The sequence below is a fragment of the Dasypus novemcinctus genome, chromosome 3, assembly GCF_030445035.2.
Source record: "Dasypus novemcinctus isolate mDasNov1 chromosome 3, mDasNov1.1.hap2, whole genome shotgun sequence".
NCBI lineage: Eukaryota > Metazoa > Chordata > Mammalia > Cingulata > Dasypodidae > Dasypus > Dasypus novemcinctus.
The window spans coordinates 18,672,243-18,691,261 of NC_080675.1; the positions used below are offsets into that span (position 1 = coordinate 18,672,243).

General features: G+C 36.9%; 1 protein-coding gene across 4 annotated transcripts in view; it reads right to left on the minus strand.

Moving 5' to 3' along the window:
- Positions 1–19,019, minus strand: part of TTC8 (tetratricopeptide repeat domain 8) — a 67,934-nt gene that overhangs the window by 26,334 nt on the left and 22,581 nt on the right. For all 4 annotated transcript variants that reach the window (XM_058292593.1, XM_058292592.1, XM_058292594.2 and 1 more), the window contains 2 exons: positions 11,998–12,083; positions 9,345–9,432 (listed from right to left, as the gene is read on the minus strand). In XM_058292593.1, the coding sequence (XP_058148576.1) occupies positions 9,345–9,432; positions 11,998–12,083 (174 nt within the window). The remainder of the gene's footprint in view (positions 1–9,344; positions 9,433–11,997; positions 12,084–19,019) is intronic.

Sequence of the window (19,019 nt, forward strand, 5' to 3'; positions counted from 1 at the left end):
TCTGTGTGGTGAGTTGGCCCATGCTCAGTGCTGATGTGCGCAAGGAGTGCCGTGCCACACAGGGGTATCCCCTGTGTAGGGGAGCCCCATGCACAAGGAGTGAGCCCAGCAAGGAGCCGCCCCACGCAAAAAAAGCACAGCCTGCCCAAAAGTGGCACCATACACACGGAGGGCTGACGCAGAAAATGATACAACCAAAAGAGACACAGATTCCTGGTGCCACCGAGAATGCAAGTGGACACAAAAGAACACACAACAAATGGACACAAGAAAGCAGACAATGGGGGGTGGAGGAAAGGGAGGGGAGAGAAATAAAAAATCTTTAAAAAAAAAAAAGAGAGATGAGTAGAGTGCACAGCACTATCTGTTGGGATGGAGAGTAGTCAGCAGAGGCTACACAAAGTTGTTGGCTTTTAAAGTTGAATATGAGCTCATCAGATAAAATAAAGGAGAAAGAATATTTTCAGGGAGAAAAAAAAAGCATCTGAGACAGACTCTCTGAGTTAGAATCCCAGCTCCAGCAGTTACAGCTGTTTGAACTTCAGCAAATTATTTTTCTCTCTGTGCCTGTTTCCACATCTAGGAAATGGAGATAATCCTCACCACAACCATGTGAAGATTAAAAATGACACAAGGGTCAGCTATAGTAACTACTATTACATGTGGTTAAACTACTGGGTTTCATGTCAGGAGATGAGCACAGGAAACAGGCTTGTATTATTATTTGCTGAAGTGTTCAAACTTTATACAATACATGATGGGAGAGTGTTGAAAGTTCAGTTTGTGTATTAAACATTGAACCTTTGCTGATGGTTGCAAAATTCTGTGAATATACTAAAAACACATTGTACACAATAAAAGGGTAGGTTTTATGGTATATGATTATATCTCAATAAAACTAATATTAAAAACAGCTAAATCATTGATAGTTAATTTTGTTTCTTTTAAAAATGCTGTATATATGCAGAAGAGAATACAGAGAATAGAAATCAATGGAAGGCTGCTGAGATGGCAAGAGGTGATAATGGCAGAAAATAAGGCAATAATGGGATGAGCAGTGTTCAGAGATATTTCAGGTGAAATCAATAGAACTTGACATTGATTAGGTGTGAAAAATTGAGATTTTTGGTGAGTAGATAAATGGGGATATAATTCTCCAAGATGAGGAAAAAAAGGACAAAAAGTTTCTGGAAAAGAGAATGGATTAGAACAAATATTGCTGAGATATGGAGGAAAACCAAGGGCAATGAAAGAGAACTGGGCTGGGGAAACAGACGTGGGAGTCAACAACCCTGGAAGCTTCCAATTCTGATCATGGTGGAGCAGATGAACCCTCCCCAAAATAAAAATTATAAGCGCTAAACAAAGTATAAGAAGGCAACAATTTGAAGGCACTGAAGAACAACACAAGCCAGGCAAAAATAGGAGAGGGTTCAAACTCAAAAGAACGGAAGTAACTGGGTAAGATCCACCTATGTTTGGACTTTTCCTCTGAGAGCACCCCCAGTGTCCAGGGCTCAATTAGAACTCAAGAAGAAAGTCATACTTGTCATCTTGAGGTGTCAGAAATCCAACTACACAGAAAAATTAAGCAACCATCTCATTTGATGCAGAAGAAGTATCTGACAAAATTTATACCCATTCATAACAGAAACTCTTAGCAAACTGGGAAAAGGCAACATCCTCAGTATAATAAAAGGCATCTACAAAAACCCTTGGTTAGATCATGCTTTGTGATGAATATTGACCAAGGCAAGGATGTCCACTCTCACCATTTCTATTCTGCATTGTAATGAGAGAAATGTCCACAAAAGGACTTGTACAAAGGTGGTAAGAATATTGTGATGCAAAAAATACAATTAATGTAACTTAAGGACTCTAGTTAACAGTAATATTGTAATATTCTTGCATCAGTGTCAAAGAAAGTACTACATCAATGTTAAGGATCAATAAAAGAGGGGTATAGGATATTTTTCTTTTGGACTATGGAAAATATACAAATATTTACCGAGGTAATGATTGCACAACTCTGTGATGAAAATGCGAGCCACTGAACGTATACTTTACATGGGACTGTATAACACAGTGAGCCATGTGGTAATTGACAGAATGGATAAGAGTACAAATATGAGACCATTCTCTCACAAACTATTACAAATGTACAATACTAATACATGGTATTAATAATAGGGGTTATTATTATAAGCTGCAGACCATCATTAGAAGTAATATTTTGATGATGTTCTTTCACAATCTGTAACAAATGTTCCACAACAATGCAAGGTGTTGGTGGAGGGGTGATGTATGAGAATTCTGCATGTCATGCATGATTATTTTGTAAGCTCATAACCTCTTTAATTAAAAAGTATATATATAAAAGTCAATTAGATAGCTACAACAGTAGATTTGAACAGGCAGAAGAAAGGATCAGCAAACTTGAACACACGACAATTAAATTACCCAGTGTAAGGAGCAAAAAAAAATTTCTTGTACAAAATTCTTGCACAAGAATTTTTTAGCAGCTTTTATTTATTGTAGTCCAAAATGGAAACAAATCAAATGATGGTGTATTCATAAAATAGAAGATAATTCAGCAATAAAAATGAATAAAAAATTAATAAACCAAAATATTTTGTGGAACAAAAGAAATCAGACACAAAATAGTACATGCTGCATGATTCCATTTCTATGGCATTAAAGAATACACAAAAGAAATAGATGGTGTTGGGTGTCATAACAGTGGTTGCTTATGGGGTATAGGGTTTGACTGGAAGGAAACATGAGACAACTTTCTATGGGATAGTGGTTATATATAGGTGCAAATATTTATCAGAACTCATTGAGTTGTATACCTATTATCAGTGCATTTTACTTTACGTAAATTTTCCCTCAGATGTGTGTATATATATATCTTTCCCTCATATGTATGTATACATATGTATACATACATACATACACACACACATAAACATAAGCATTAAAAAAGGACATCTGGGTAATTGTAAATCATCAAGTGGGCAAGCCTGCCTAGAAGAGTAAAAGATGATAACCAACAAAGGAAGACAAAACAGAATTGTGGGAAGGACCGATAAGCAGTCCATAGAAGAAGGATGAACCAACAAAAGAGGATAAGAAAGAACAATAAAAAAGGTAAATAAAGAAAAAAAAGAGAACAGTGCAGCAAAAGGAAAGAAGACTCTCAAGAAGGAAGGTGAAATGCCCACACGGGCAAAATCTATAAGGTAGAAGAGAGTAGTTGTGCAGTAAAGGGATATGACAGGGGTGTAGGGATACTGCTGGGTTGGGCAGTGCAAGCTTGACAGGGGGCTAAGGTGGGGAGGATGGGTTGGATGGTCCACGGAACTGGGGGAGGGAACTAGTGAACACTAGGGATTGGTAGGTATGTGGTTGAAACTACCATGTGAGGAAAACTCTTTCGGCAATATGACAAGGAGGGGTTATTGGTTTAGGGTGTTAGATGGGGGGGGCGCTTTAGGGACAGGGCACGCCTAGAGCTGTTTTCTAGAGAATGTGCAAGTGATCATTTTCTCAGTGTGTTGTATCAGTGGGAAGAAACCCAAATAAAGAGTGAGAAGGAGTTGGACTCCCATACTGAGGAGGCCCCATATGTTCTAAACAGAGGGTAGGGTGTCTTTCAAGAGCATGGGTGGTTCCTAATAGGGGAGGACAGACTAGTGTGTCAAGCCCTCAGTGTTGTTGCCAAGTATCTATGAATCTTGTCCTTCAAGGAGTGAAGCCTGGTGGTTGGTGTGGGCCCCGAGGAGAGGAGGAAGAAGGAAAAAAATAAATGGAAGAGGGGAAGCAGACGTGGCTCAACAGATAGAGTATCTGCCTACCATATGGGAGTGTTCAGGGTTCGATACCAAGGGCCTCCTGACCCATGTGGTGAGCTGGCCCTGTGCAGAACTGCTGCGTGCAAGGAGAGCCGTGCCACACAGGGGTGCCCCTGCATGGGGGTGACCCAGGCGCAAGGAGTGTACCCTGCAAGGAGAGCCACCCTGCATGGAAAAAAAGTGCATCCTGCCCAGGAGTGGTGCCGCACATGCAGAGAGCTGACGCAACAAGATGACTTAACAAAAAAAGAGATGCAGTTTCCTGGTGCCACCAAGGGTGGAAGTGGACACAGAAGAACACACAGCGAGTGGACACAGAGAAGACACCCGGGGGGAAGGGGAGAGAAATAAATAAAATAAATCTTAAAAATAAAAAAGAAAGAAAGAAAGCTCTTATTTAAAAAAAAAAAAAGATGGAAGAGGGGGTAGTTGGGGCAATGGAAGTGTTCTGCATGATCTTGCAATGATGGATACAGGCCATGTTAAATTTCATCAAAAATTTATAAAAGTGTATGGTCTAATATGTAAACTATAATGTAAACTACTGAACATGGTTAGTAGCTATGTTTCAATATTTGTACATCCATTGTAACAAATGTACCTATCACATATAAAAAGGTCTTTAATAGGTAAGAGGGAAACGAGGGAGGATGTTGGGTATATGAAAGTCCCCTGTATTCTGTATGTGATGTTACTGTGACCTAAAATTTCTTTGAAAACAAATGAAAAAAAAGTAAGACACTAGGGAAGAAATGGAAGAAAATGCCAGTGTACATACAGGACAACAGTTATTACAGTGATGAAAGGCAAAACGTCAAAAAAACTTTTAAAAATATTTTTCATTTTTTTAATACCCCAATTTTTTTTTTACTTTAGTTTTAGTTTTTCTAAATTATTATGTATTTTATTTCTTATGTTTAAACCTATCATTACTATCTTGTTTTCCTATTAATAGAATTTGGAAATATTCTTGGCTTCATTTTTTAAGAAGTTTTGGATCACAGAAGGGTTACAACTATGGCAAGGGAGGATCATTGGTGTAAGGTGTCAATGATTGGGATACATGGGAGGAAGTTCACCTGGGCATACATATAAGGCATATAAATATGTTCAAATGTTCATGGGGCATTGCCACAGTAGGTAGACATTCGGAACAGCAACAACCCCCCAAGCACAGGGGCAATGACTAGTGAAGAAGGATGATCCATTGATGGGTCCTTGATATTGATGATACTGCTTATAAGCATTTTGCTTTTGAAATTGCAACTTAGCCTAGTGTTGTAGGGTGCCTAAGAGTTATCTCCTGAGAGCCTCCATGTTGCTCGAGTGTGGCCACTCTCTAAGCCAAACTCAGCATACAAATGCATTACCTTCCCCCCGAGCATGGAACATGACTCCCAGGGATGAGCCTCCTTGGCACCAAGCGATTACTACCAAGCACTGGCTAGTGATGCAACTGGAAAAAAAACCTTAAATAAAAGGGGGAAATGGTAAAGACAAATGAGTTTATATGGCTAAGAGACTTCAAAATGAGGCAGGAGGTTACCAGAGAGTTAATGCTTATGCAAGTCTCAGCAGGAGCTCATAGACAGCCAAAGTAGATACTACCCCAAATAGTGGGGTTCCTGAGGGCTCTGGAGACACTCAGGTCCTACAATCATGGCAGATAGCTCCAGAGTTTGGTGCCTTGCCAGTGGGCCCTACTCTGGAGTTTGTGCTCCTGAGTGTGAGAGCGTTGAACTGAGATGTGACTTCTCTACACATGCATCTTCTGTCCCTTTTATTAAACCTATAGCTGGCACTGGAGTTGGTAGGTGTATGTCCAAGAGACTTGAATCTCTGGGATGTCCATATGACTGCTGGGCCCTGAGCCTCAGCAAAACTGCAACACCTACTCTCCAGTTCATTGAACTCACCCAGGATAACTAACAAGGAGGTGAGGATGGACAACCACAAACCAAGGAACCAAGAGAGTCTACAACTGCAAGCAAGAGGGCCCCATCCATCAGCTATATGGGATCAAAGCCCCCTCTCAATTACAGGTAGAGTGAGCATCACCATCCAAGAATCCTCAGGATTGGGGAATAAAATAGGGACTAGAGTGGACTTACTTGTATTCTACTATAGACTTATTGTGATTCTAGCAATGGAAAAAATTATATCATTGATGTGGAGACAGTGGCCACTGGAGTTACTGAAGGCAGGAAAGGGAAAAAGATGTGCAATAAGGGGGCATTTTTGGGACTTAGAATTGTCCTGAATGACATTGCAAAGACAGATACAGGACATTACATATCCTGCCATAACCTACAGAATGGAGTGGGAGAGAGTATAAAGTACAATGTAAACTATAATCCATGCTGTGTGGCAATGCTCCAAAATGTGTTCATCAATTGCAATGAATGTACCACACTAATGAAAGAAGTTCTTAATGCAGGGAAAAGTGGGAGATGTGGGGACTGAGGCATATGGGAATCCCTTATTTTTTTTTTTATGTAACATTTTATGTAATTTAAGAATCTTTTAAAAATAAATTTAAAAATACATTAAAAAAAAAAAAGGAAGGAAGGTAAACCATGTTTAGTATTGCAAAAGACCAAGTAGCAAACAGCCCACCAAGTATATATACCAAATTGGGTAATCAGGATAGTGTCAATAAAGTATTGAGGCAAAACCAAACTGCAACCGAATGAGAGATAAAGCTGAGACAGTGACTAGAGATTACTGTCTCAAGAGTCTAAGCAGTAACTAGCTAGACAAGAAAGGATCAAGGTAAAATCTTCTTAGGTTAGAACGGATATGAGGATGACTATAGGGTAGCATTGAGGAACCAGTTACGAAACCAAAGTTAAAGATACAAGAGAAAGTGGGACTGACCAACGGAACAAGCAGCAGTGGATGGGATATAAAGCTCATGGAGAGGTTGGTTTTGGAGAAGGACACTCTTCCCTCTGATATGGAAGGGAAGCAGGTTTGTGACTATAGAGTCAGGGACTTAAGAGTTAGCACTTGAGTGCTTCCACATAGTAAGCAATTAAGACATTAGCATGGACACTTAATGGAATTTCTCAAATAGGGAATTAATGTTTTATGTGAAGAAACATAACATTATGAAATTTTCTCCCCATGATTTTAGATCCTGTTTCTTTCTAAACGGTTGTGCTTTAAAAAAGGCCCTAATTGGATACACAGAAAACTTTTCAATGGTTATTGCTCATGTATAAGACTAGAGGTAGAGATATGAATGAAAGCTTTTTCCCCCCAAAGGTATTTTCACATTTATTATTATTCCAAGTGTTTCCCTACAGAATAAATTTGTTGATGTTGCTTCAGGCCTGTTAGATAAGGGCCTTTCCACATTCATTACATTAAAAGGGTTCCTCTCCAGTTTGAACTCCAATAAGGAGTTTCATAAAGACCTTGTCACATGCATTACATTTGTATAGTGTTGGTCTTACATGAGTTTTCTGATGTTACATAAACTTTGAAGCTCTTTTCAAATTCTACCTTATATGGTTTTGAATTGCTGTCTTTCAAATAATAAATAATGTAACTTAATATATTAAATAATATAAAATTTTAATTTTAATAAATGTTTTTAAACTTAATGAAAAATTTTAAGAAACAATTTGTTCCTAAAATCTGCTTGATCTCTATCACAAAGCAATCATTCCATCATATATTAAAGGAAACAAGTAAATTTTACCTCGATCTCTATAGTCACGTAGGCAATAAATGAGTTTAAAAAGTCAATTATTTTAAAAAGGTCAATCCATGTATTCAACTATAAAGTAATTAAGGAAAAAGCACAGGTTTTAAGCAATGATACATGGCATGTGTGGCAAGAGATTACCAGTTATGGAGATGAGTCATGGCCTAAACTTTAATTTCAAGCTGTCTCTCTCAGAAAACTTTACTAACTAGGATGCTTAGGAATTTAAGTTAAATATAGTTAAGTTAAATTTAAGTTAAATATAGATTGTATTGAAGATAAACTTAGAGACCAGATAGTTTCAAACATTTTTGAAAACTACTATACACATTCTAAGATTGTTTCAGTAAATTTATAGTATAAATTTCATTTTGTTTCTTTTTAGTATGTTAATTTTTCTAACATTTTTAGGAACTAGTAGCACTTTTTATATCTTTTCTTCTGAACCTCCTTTACTACACTTTCTAAATTAAAAAAAAACTCATAAAGATTTATAGCAAGATGATATCATAACTACCACTTCAAAAAATGCTTTTCTTTTAAAGTAGCTTTGGTGAGGGTCAAGAAGTACCTTGATCCCAGCAGTGAAAATTCTAGGGAGCCCCTTCACTTTTGGTGTGGCTGTGGATGGCATTATAGGGCAATGAATAGATCTCTTTTTTTTTAAACTAATTTTTCTTTAAAGAAGATTTAGATAACATAAATGTTACATAAAAAATATGGTGGAGTCCCATATGCCCCCCCACACACACACACACTTTACTACATTAATAATATCCTTCATGGTACATTTGTTACCATTGATGAACACATATTGAAGCATTGTTACTAACCATGGACTATAGTTTACATTGTAGTTTACACTCTGTACAGCACAATTTTGTAGGTTATAACAAAATATATAATGACCTGAATCCATCATTGCAATGTCATACGGACAATTCCAATGTCCTGAAAATGCCCCCATGTTGTACCTATTCTTCCCTCTCCCCTTTGAACCTCTGGTGACCACTCATTGTATCAGTGATAAAAATTCTTCCATTGCTAGAATAATAAGTCTATTTTAGTCCATTGTTCTTCCCAACATCTTGAGGATTTGGAGATGGTGTTACCCACTCTGTTTCTAATTGAGAGAGGGCTTAGATCCCATGGGGCAGGTAGATAGAACTGTTAATAGACTATTGAGTTGGAAAGACCTGGGTTTAAATGTTAGCTCTTAGCAGATAGGTGACCTTAAAAAACTTAACCTCTTTGAGCCTAATTTTCGTTAGGTATATACAAAGAAAACGATAAAAACCTACCTCACAGGGTTGTTGTGCATTTGGAACTAGCCTGACGGAATGCCTCATGCTTAATAGGTACTCATTAAAGGGAAAAACACTGTTTTTATTATTATGGCAGAGCTAAGAAATTAAAGACCTACATGAAAATAGTCCCTGTTCTCTACAACTTGCTCACAGGGAGACATTTGTTGTAGAAAAGGTATCTCTGGGGCCTGTTATCCAGAGGGTAGTAAGCCTGTGGCATTTTCTTCCATCCTAAAAGGCACATTTTCAAAGACGTTTTCTCATTTTTCATGGCAATCCATTTCTCCTGAAATGATTACCCTCCCATGTTCTTACTTTTCCCCTTGCTATATAAAAAAAATAAGTCAAATCTGAACATACTAACTTGCCAATATTCCTGAAGAAACTGGCAACTCTCCCCATGCATGGGCCAGAATTTAAACGTTTATTCTGAGAAGACAAATTTCACTCAAATTAAGACTATTCACTTACTTTTGCCAAGTAGAGAAATGTATCTACCATTTCTTGCTGCTTCAGGGCTGATTTAAACTGTTTTTCTGCTTCGCGATACATTCCTAACCTAAGAAAAGCCAGTAAAAAAAATTAGACATTTGACTTAAAAATTAAAACTACAGCACTTATTCATATCCTGAAGATATAAATACAGATAAATTATATCTCTAAGAATAAGTATGTACCAAAAATGGTAAAACACACACACAAATATATTTATCTTATATAGTTGAGTAAAACTATGCTCCATATTTACTGTTTACCTAACCCCTAAATGGTGTATTAACAGTCTGTCTGAAATCTAGTCACAGCAAGTTTTAACAGCTGCCAGTAAGCCAGGTCCTACCGGTTCACTATCCACAGCACTGGACATATAGTAAATGACCTGAATAAATCCTTAAAGAATCACCATTTTACTGAGAGAATTGAAGGAATACATTTCCTTCAAAACATTTTCTGCTCTGAGACAAAAACTCATTTTTCAAAGCTATTCTTAAATTATTTTAATGTAAATAAAAATTGCTACTTACTTGAGTAATAGAGCTGTATCATTTTATTACTGTAGAAATCTTTTTTTTTTTGGTACTGACACTGATTTTCCTCACCTATGAATTTAGGATTTGCTCCTTGTCTAAATATGACTATGCTAACGTCAGCCCATCTCTTTTGCCCAGGGAACATTTTGTTACCACTAAATCCATCACTAAAGCACATACAGTTTTCGTTCAGTCTGTCCTTAATAGACCTGTTGGGCTTTCTCGTAACTACTCATTCCTAGTTATCTAAGAGAGACTTGGGCACTTTGTGCTAATGCTTTTATCTTGTGAAATAAAATCAGAACAATTTAAAGTATGTTCCATTGTGCTACTTTCATTTAAAGTCCTGAGAGAATAGCTTTGATCTTTTCTCATAGCCTAAGCCTCAGACATCAGTGTGGATGATATTCAAATAGCTGTTGGAAGACATGGGCTTAAAGGAATTAAAGGTGACCCCAAAAGCCTGGTCTAAAGTTTAGAAGAGGCATGATGTGGTAGAAGCCCCTATCTCTTCAAAGGTGCCACAAATTTCATAAGAAGTATTTATAAAATGTTATCAAAGAACTCCAAAGTTCTAGAAAAAAAGCATATTTATTTACATAACTTCAACTGGATATGCAAGTCTTTAACACTTGGCTGAAGTTCAGTCACCGAATTCTGAAATTCTAATTATCCATGAGTCTGTATTTTTTATCTACCTATATTTTTATCTTGCCTCTTTCCAAAACTGATTTAAAACTGATTACAGAAAGACAGCAATGGAATTTAAAAAAAAACAAAACAAAAAACAATGCAGATCAGAGGATAAACAAATTTAAAAACAAATAAGAAACCAGAACTATGAGCTCCTGGATACCATAGTAAAGGAGGGAAGAAATGGATGGATCATATGTTTTTTATTACCACATGCTCAGGAGCTAACTTCTTCCAGTACTATGAAAAAATAATTTACCACACGAATTCTTGTGCAAAGGAAATGGAGTGGGCTGAGTATAAAGTAAGTCTGGGAACAACGAAAACATCAATCAAGTTAATTAAAGAACACAGGCCAGTATCAGAGTCTGAGCCCAAAGAATGTCCCCACCAGCTGCCAAATTTTTCTCTCTAATTTAATTCAACAAACCTTGTCCAAGCACCAAATGCATGCATTTTTCATGATGGTAAGGGGATGCAAAAATGAAGAGATAATAATCACGCCCTTAGGCACTTGTAATCAAAAAGTGAAACAAAACATGCTCTCAAATAACTTTAATTATTTAAAGCCAATGAGAAACAAAGTACTTTGACAACACAGAGGAGGAAGTGAATCAAGATAGTTCCAGGGAGGAAGTGACAGGCAAGATTTTGACAGCTAGATATGGTGGGGAAAGGGAGATGCTACAGAGACAGGAAAGTACACAGTATGTTAGGAGAATGCCAAGTTGTTTGATTTACTTGAAAAGGAGGGCACAATAATGCGAGAGGAGAGTGTGCTTTAAAAGTGTGTTTAAATATTAAGTGAATTGTTAGAATATTCAGGTTCTAGAGAAACAGTATGGAATTGTGGAAATAATAAGAAAATTATGTGGAGAATTTGGAAGGTCACTTTTTCTTTCTGAGGCTCAATGTTTCCTATCCGGAAAAAAGGCTAATAATACAAAGTATGAATGCCGTGAGATATGAGATATGCATGGGCAAGCCATTGCTTAACTGTGAGATATGAGGCATCAGTGTAAATAAAAGTGACTTGAAAGCAAAGAGGACAGGACTGGGAATCAACACACTTGCTTCTAGTCCCACATCTCTAACCAGTTCCTTATGCAAATTACAGCGAGAGATCTGGCCTCAGCTTCCTTATCTAAAAAAGGGAGTGGGTCTGATGATCTCAAAGTTTCTTCCTGGCAGTTCTGAAATGTTATTATTCAAAAGATGGCAGTTGTTATTGCTATTATTCAAAAGATTGCAGTTCTTACTGATAAATGTTTTCTCAAGTTAGCCAAAGACACAACTCTCATTTCTTCTTGAGGAAATTTAGTATACACACCCAAAAATATTAGATTCAAAACCCTAAAATATGTTGTCACATTTAAGCCCTTCAAAAATAATCATAATTTTACCTGTAGTAACATTTTCCAATCTGCACTTTCCACCACCAGTCCTTGTACTGCGAATGCTCTGTGGAAAGGGCAGCCAAATTCAAAGCCTTGAAAAACAATTCATTTTAGATCAGAATTTTCTTTTCCAATTAGAAACAACAAATAATAAAATAAACCATATAATTAGCATCAATCAAAACATGCATTAGAAACCAAATAAGAACTCCATTTGCTCATAATTCCAGATGGCTGTATCAATTTTCCCAAACTTAACAGTTCCAGACCAGAGGGTTGTGAGCAGATCAGATATAAATAATAATCAAGAGAAGGAGATGAGAAATATATTTGAAAATAATTTTAATATGCAAGGTATAAAACTGATACTAAAAATCCATAATTTTAAACTCTCTTCCTATAATTTATCAACTGTCTCATAATTCAAAATGCTTCCAAAGTCAGTTGGAATAGAAGTCTTTGGTTTGTTAGCAAGGCCCAATTGCAGGTCCAATTTTAAAGACAGGTGTAGAGTAACAGAGAAAGATCAAGTCAGCAGATAAAATTTAAAAGTTTGAAAAAAAGGGGTCAAGAAGAAGAGTGAAAGGAGTTGGAGTAATTGAATCAGCATCGTCAATAACCATCCTTCCGGGAAACGGACTTTGGCCCAGTGGTTAGGGCGACCGTCTACCATATGGGAGGTCCGCGGTACAAACCCCGGGCCTCCTTGACCCGTGTGCAGCTGGCCATGCGCAGTGCTGATGCGCGCAAGGAGTGCCGTGCCACGCAAGGGTGTCCCCCGCGTGGGGGAGCCCCACGCGCAAGGAGTGCGCCCATGAGGAAAGCCGCCCAGCGTGAAAAGAAAGAGCAGCCTGCCCAGGAATGGCGCCGCCCACACTTCCCGAGCCGCTGACGACAACAGAAGCGGACAAAGAAACAAGACGCAGCAAATAGACACCAAGAACAGACAACCAGGGGAGGGGGGGAAATTAAATAAATAAATAAATCTTAAAAAATAAAATAAAATAAAATAACCATCCTTCCACTATTCTGACGTCACTTTATGTCTCAGCAATTCTAAGGGCCAGACTTTCCTTTGCTTGAAACTGAAAAAATATCTCCTTAGTTGCTTTCATGCTTCCATTTGTTTATCTCATTTCTCCAATATCTTCTAATTTGTTCCTGCTAGTGTTTATTCAAGATCACACAAGAGATGACTAAATAGGGATTTGAATTTTATACTCAGGAAGGAGAAACCAGTTTTACCAAGAGGAAAGCAAATCAGTCTTTACACAAATTTGAAGAGCATAGAAATTGGTGAATAAAAGCTCGCTATTAGTTAAAAGAGGATTCTGATTTTTCATAATACTTATTATTCTTTCTCTCCAGGTTGGAAAAGATGGCATCATCTGAGATGAATGCCAGATGAGTTCCTTCAATCTCCTACTGCAAGATTAATTACTTATCCTTGTGTTGCCCATATTCTCTTGTTTCAAGAGAGACACTGAAATATGCAGACTATAAAGGAATGGTGTCACCATGCTGAGGTGCAAATGCACTTGAAAAATCAACTTCCCTACTTGAAAGCTATGCAAATTAAACAATCAAAACACTACTCTTATATGCTTATCCCCTTTCCCCCATTGCCAGAAATAAAGGGAGGAAAAAATATAATTTCAATTGCCATTATCTCTGGAAATACTGGGAAAATGTATTTCCAATCAGCTCGGTTCAGGAGTACATTGTAAATATCTGAACATATTAATTTTAATTTAATCTTTATAAAGACCTTTTCCAGTGGACATAATGGACAAAGGGTATGGGGAAAGGCAGGAAGAGATGAGAGGTGGAGGCGTCTTCGGGACATGGAGCTGCCCTGGATGGTGCTTCAGAGGTAATCACCGGACATTGTAAATCCTCACAGGGCCCACTTGATGGAATAGAGGAGAGTATGGGCCATGATGTGAACCAATGTATATGAGGTGCAGAGGTGCCCAAAGATGTACTTACCAAATCCAATGGATGTGTCATGATGATGGGAACGAGTGTTGTTGGGGGGGGGAGAGGGGGGGTGGGGGGGTGGGGTTGAATGGGACCTCACATATATATTTTTAATGTAATATTATTACAAAGTCAATAAAAAATAAAAAAATTAAAAAAAAAAAAAGACCTTTTCCAGCAAATTATATCCACTCTTACATTTAATATAAACAGAATTATTTTCCAGAAAAAGATGTAATTCCAAACTTTTTTACATATTCTAATTTACTAAGATTAGATTTAGTGCTTATTACTGGCTGCTGACTTTTGTTTTCAGATATGGTCCTGAAAAATCTTCCTATATAGGACCCATATATTTGTGTAAAACCAATTAAGAAAATGTATATGTAATATTGACATAGGATAAAAGATGGTAAAAAAAAAATATTTTAAGGATCATTCTTCATAGGAAGACTGAGGTTATACTGGACAAACAAAATAATTTGTGACAACTTCAAATAGACCCTCAGTTTCCTGAGGACAGGCACCCCTTCTCTGTTGTTGAGTATGTTGCTGTGCTCATGAGAAGCATTCAAGTCAATTATAATCTTTGTTGATTGAGTGAATTATATTCTTTGTTTCTGACTCACGTTGAAATAACTTAGAGAAAGAACCAAGAAAAAACACAAAAAACAACTGGCATAATAATAAATTTCGTAATTAAAAGTCATTGATATTTTAAAATTTTAAAGTGGTGACAAAAGATCTATATTTCTTTAAAGACTTTCCCAATTATTAAAATACACATATTTTTTTAAAGATCCGGGAATAATTCAATCAAACCAATATCTAGATAGTAATAAAGGTCTAGAATGTCTTTTAAAAAAAGTCATACCTTTACAAAAGCCCATAAAATTAAGGGGACCTTGAGGTCTAGACTACATGTTATATGAATATGTTCAAGTGAGTGACTCAATGAATTTCCTAAGTAATACGGCTCCAACCCTTAAAGTTGGAAAAAACAGTCATCCTTTCACTATTGTTGTAGTTGTGACAATTTCAGGATGATGAAATTGAAGAGAATATGGAAGTAAAGACTGCAGATTCCTCAACCCACATATCACTTTAGCTCTGTCAATACTGTCCAAAAAAGGAGGAGAGTTTATTAAGAACTCAAAGGCAGAAATATAATTTTGCACAGATCAACTTTACTTTTCTTAACATTTAAATACTACTTCATCATCCTCTCCATATTTGTCTATAATATTCTCTACATTTGTCTGAAATACTTCATTTAAAAAGAAACTTAGAGGTCACCCAAAGTACAACTAGTATAGAAGAATCTTTGATTTCTTAAGCATATTAAAAAGCAAAATTCCTTTTTTCTTTTCCCAGTTACAGTTGCCAAACATGCAAAAGGTGAAAAAAAAAATGCACGTTTTGTGCTCATTATCTAAATATTTCTTCCATTCAGAAAATAAGATTTGCTATAAAATCTAAAATGACATTTTAGTGAACCAATCTTCTGATTCATGAAAGCACAATAATGTAGCAAGCCTATAAGAGAGTAAGGTAACAGGCCAGAACATCTCTCCTACACAGTAAGGACATCCTCACACTCATCATAGGACCAATACCCAACAGTACAATACACTCAATTATTCTTTGTTTGAAGAATAAACCAGTAAGTTGATAAATCAACAGATAGATCAATGAATAAAAGGAAAACAGAGGAATCAAGAATGTGTTGGATAAAGACAAAAAAAAAAAAAAAAAGAATGTGTTGCTTCCCACTAAGTAAAAATAAAACAAAGTGCTTCATTGTATGTTCAACAAAATAGTGTATATGTCTTCAAATTGAAAATAATGAGCAGGATATGATCTCAAGCACTTTAATTTATTATTGCCCCTTATTTATAGCTAAATTTTTACAACATTATTTGCTATAACATTATTAATGAAATGTGGGGGAAAAAAAAAACCCACGATAAAGATTACACTTAATCTCCATCAGTGCGATGAGGCATACCTGGTTTATTTGCCATTGCAACCAAGCTCTTGGTAAAGTTTTAGCATAATGTACTCATTCAACAAATATTTGTAGAATGAATACATCTTAATCTCTAATACTACATTTTCATTTTAAAATAGTACCTTCTGGTATCAGTCATAAATACATATATTTTTGAGTCATAATTATATTCAACATACTAGCTTGTATACTTTTTCTGGCTTAAAATTATAATAAACGTTTTTCATGTTTCTGCCTAGTTTTCATAATTCAGATTTTTACTGGCTGCATATAATTCCATCATGCTTTTTGTCATAATTTATTAAACTCATCCTTTATCACTGAACATTTAGGTTGTATTCCAGGGTTTTTTGCTACTATTAATACAACTATCCTACAGTGAGTATCTTTGCAAATATAGCACTTCACTTTTTACTGGAATTTCATGAGAAGCAAAATTACCTGAACAAAGTGAACAAATATCTTTATGGCCACCTGAATACACGATCATATTGATACCCAAAATCATTGTGCCACTTATCACCTATAATATATGAGTAAAACAATTTACACATTCTTTCGCGGCATTTTTTTCCCAAATTTCATAAATGTAAAACAGCAGATCCAAAGATTCTTTATTTTACATATGTGTTGTTAGTGAGAAAGTGCATCTCTAACATGCTATTTACTACTATTTTATCTAATGTAAATTGTTTATATTTGGGTCATTTCCATAAATATTTTTGTAACAAATTCACATAAGATTTTTCTAACAAATTCAAATAAGCATTTAATATATGAAAAACACTAACTTTATTTATTTAAAGATTTATTTTATTTATTTCTCTCCCCTCCCCCCTTACTTCCCCCATTGTCTGCTCTCTTGTGTCCACTCGCTGTGTGTTCTTCTGTGTCTGCTTGTATTCTTGGCAGCACCAGGAATCTGTGTCTCTTTTTGTTGCATCATCTTGCTGCGTCAGCTCTCTGTGTGTGCGGCGCCACTCCTGGGTGGGCTTTGCTTTTTTTGTGTGTGCAGGGCGGGTCTCCTTGCAAGGCACACTTCTTGTGTGTGGGGCTTCCCTGTGCGGGGGACACCCGAGTGGCATGGCACTCCTTGCACATGGCAGCACTGTGTGAGTGCCAGCTTATCACACGGGCCAGGAGGGCCTGGGTTCGAACACTGAATTCCTATAAGGTAGGCGAACGCTGTATTAGTTGAGCCACATATGTTTCCCAACACTAACTTTAAATCATGCTTGATGGCTTGATGTAAATATTTCTCTCTTCTAGTGTCCTTTTACTTTTGGTTTTGTATCTTTTTATATATGCATTTATAAATATTTTTCATTTATGACTGCTTCACAAGTCCAACCAAATATATGAAAGTCTGTTGTTTTTTAGTTTAATTTTTAAAAATTTTTCACTGATAAAATGTCTGAAGAAAGCCTTTAAACAAACTATATACTACAGCAGTAGTTCCAACATTAGCTTCACTTGTGGAGTTTTTTTTTTAAAGATTTATTTATTTATTTTTATTTCTCTCCCCTTCCCCACCCGCACCCCAGTTGTCTGTTCTCTGTTCATTCGCTGTGTGTTCTTCTTGTCCGCTTCTATTCTTGTCAGCAGCACCAGGAACCTGTGTCTCTTCTTGTTGCATCATCATGCTATGTCAGCTCTCCGTGTGTGCAGCACCACTCCTGGGCAGGCTGAACTTCCACGCTGGGTGGCTCTCCCTATGTGGCACACTCCTTGCATGTGGGGCTCCCCTACACAGGGGACACCCCTGCATGACACGGCACTCCTTGCGCATGGCAGCACTGCACATGGGCCAGCTCATCACACAGGTCAGGAGGCCTGGGTTTGAACCCTGGACCTCCCATGTGGTAAGCGGACACGCTATCCGTTGAGCCAAGTCCACCTCCCTGGAGCTTTTATTAACAACAGATATACTAGCAGTGCCCTTGGGGATTCCAAGTCACAAAATCTAGCACAGACCTAGAAATTCTTTACATTAAAATTTCCCAGGTAATTCAGAAACACAGTTGGTTTGGGAACCATGCAACATTTCTAGGATTTGAGGGCAGGGGATCATGGGGTGGGGGGAGCAAAAAGGAGTCCCAATGGGTATGTTCTTATTCTGCTGCCCCTGCTTTGATTCAAGCAACCGTTTTACATTCTAGCATCTGGATAAAATTGAAAGCCACTGCTCTATTTGTTTAGGTAAAATCAATTTTTTAAAAAATCAATACATGTGAAGAATTATGAAAGCATACTATAAAACTGACATAATATGTAAAGGTTAAAATCTGCTGAGTTCTTAGAATGTAAGTCTGTTAGGGCAGGGAATTCATCCTATGTGTTTTCCAATGTGGTTCCTATTCCTCAACCACAATATGTATATGGTAAGAAGTAAAATGACATCCTCAAGATGAATCTATTAATAAACACATCAGTACCATGACCTACAAAACTAGACTACTTCCTGAACTAATAACCCACAGCTCTTCCCCTCACAGACCTCATTCCACCAACACTGGCCTCCTTGCCATACTTTAAATAACCCAAGTATGCTTTTAAAACTCAGGGCCATTGCAGTTAATGTTCTATCAGAAATGCTCTTCCTACCCAAACTACCTGGCTCCTGTCCCCCTCCATTCAGGTTTCTATTAAATATTGTGTTTTCAGAATAAACTTCACTGATTGCTCCCACTCCATCCAAAATAGCATCCTCCACCCCCATTTCATTATCTATTCCCTAACCTTCTTTCCTGCTTCTGTTTTTTTTTCATAGTACTTATTATCCTTTGACATTTTAGATATTTTTCAATTTGTCTGTTTTTTGTCTATTTTCCTTGCCCAACCAGAATATAATGTCTAAAAGCATACAGCAGAGACTTTATTTTCTTTACTCTGTAATCTCTGGGCCTAGAACAGTGCCAGACACAGTGCAGATACTGAAAAATATTGGATAAAAGAATAAATTTCTCTTCAATAAATGAATCTTCAAAACATTCAAGAGTATGGCTTATGATACTCTAGTATTTATAGAAAACTTTAC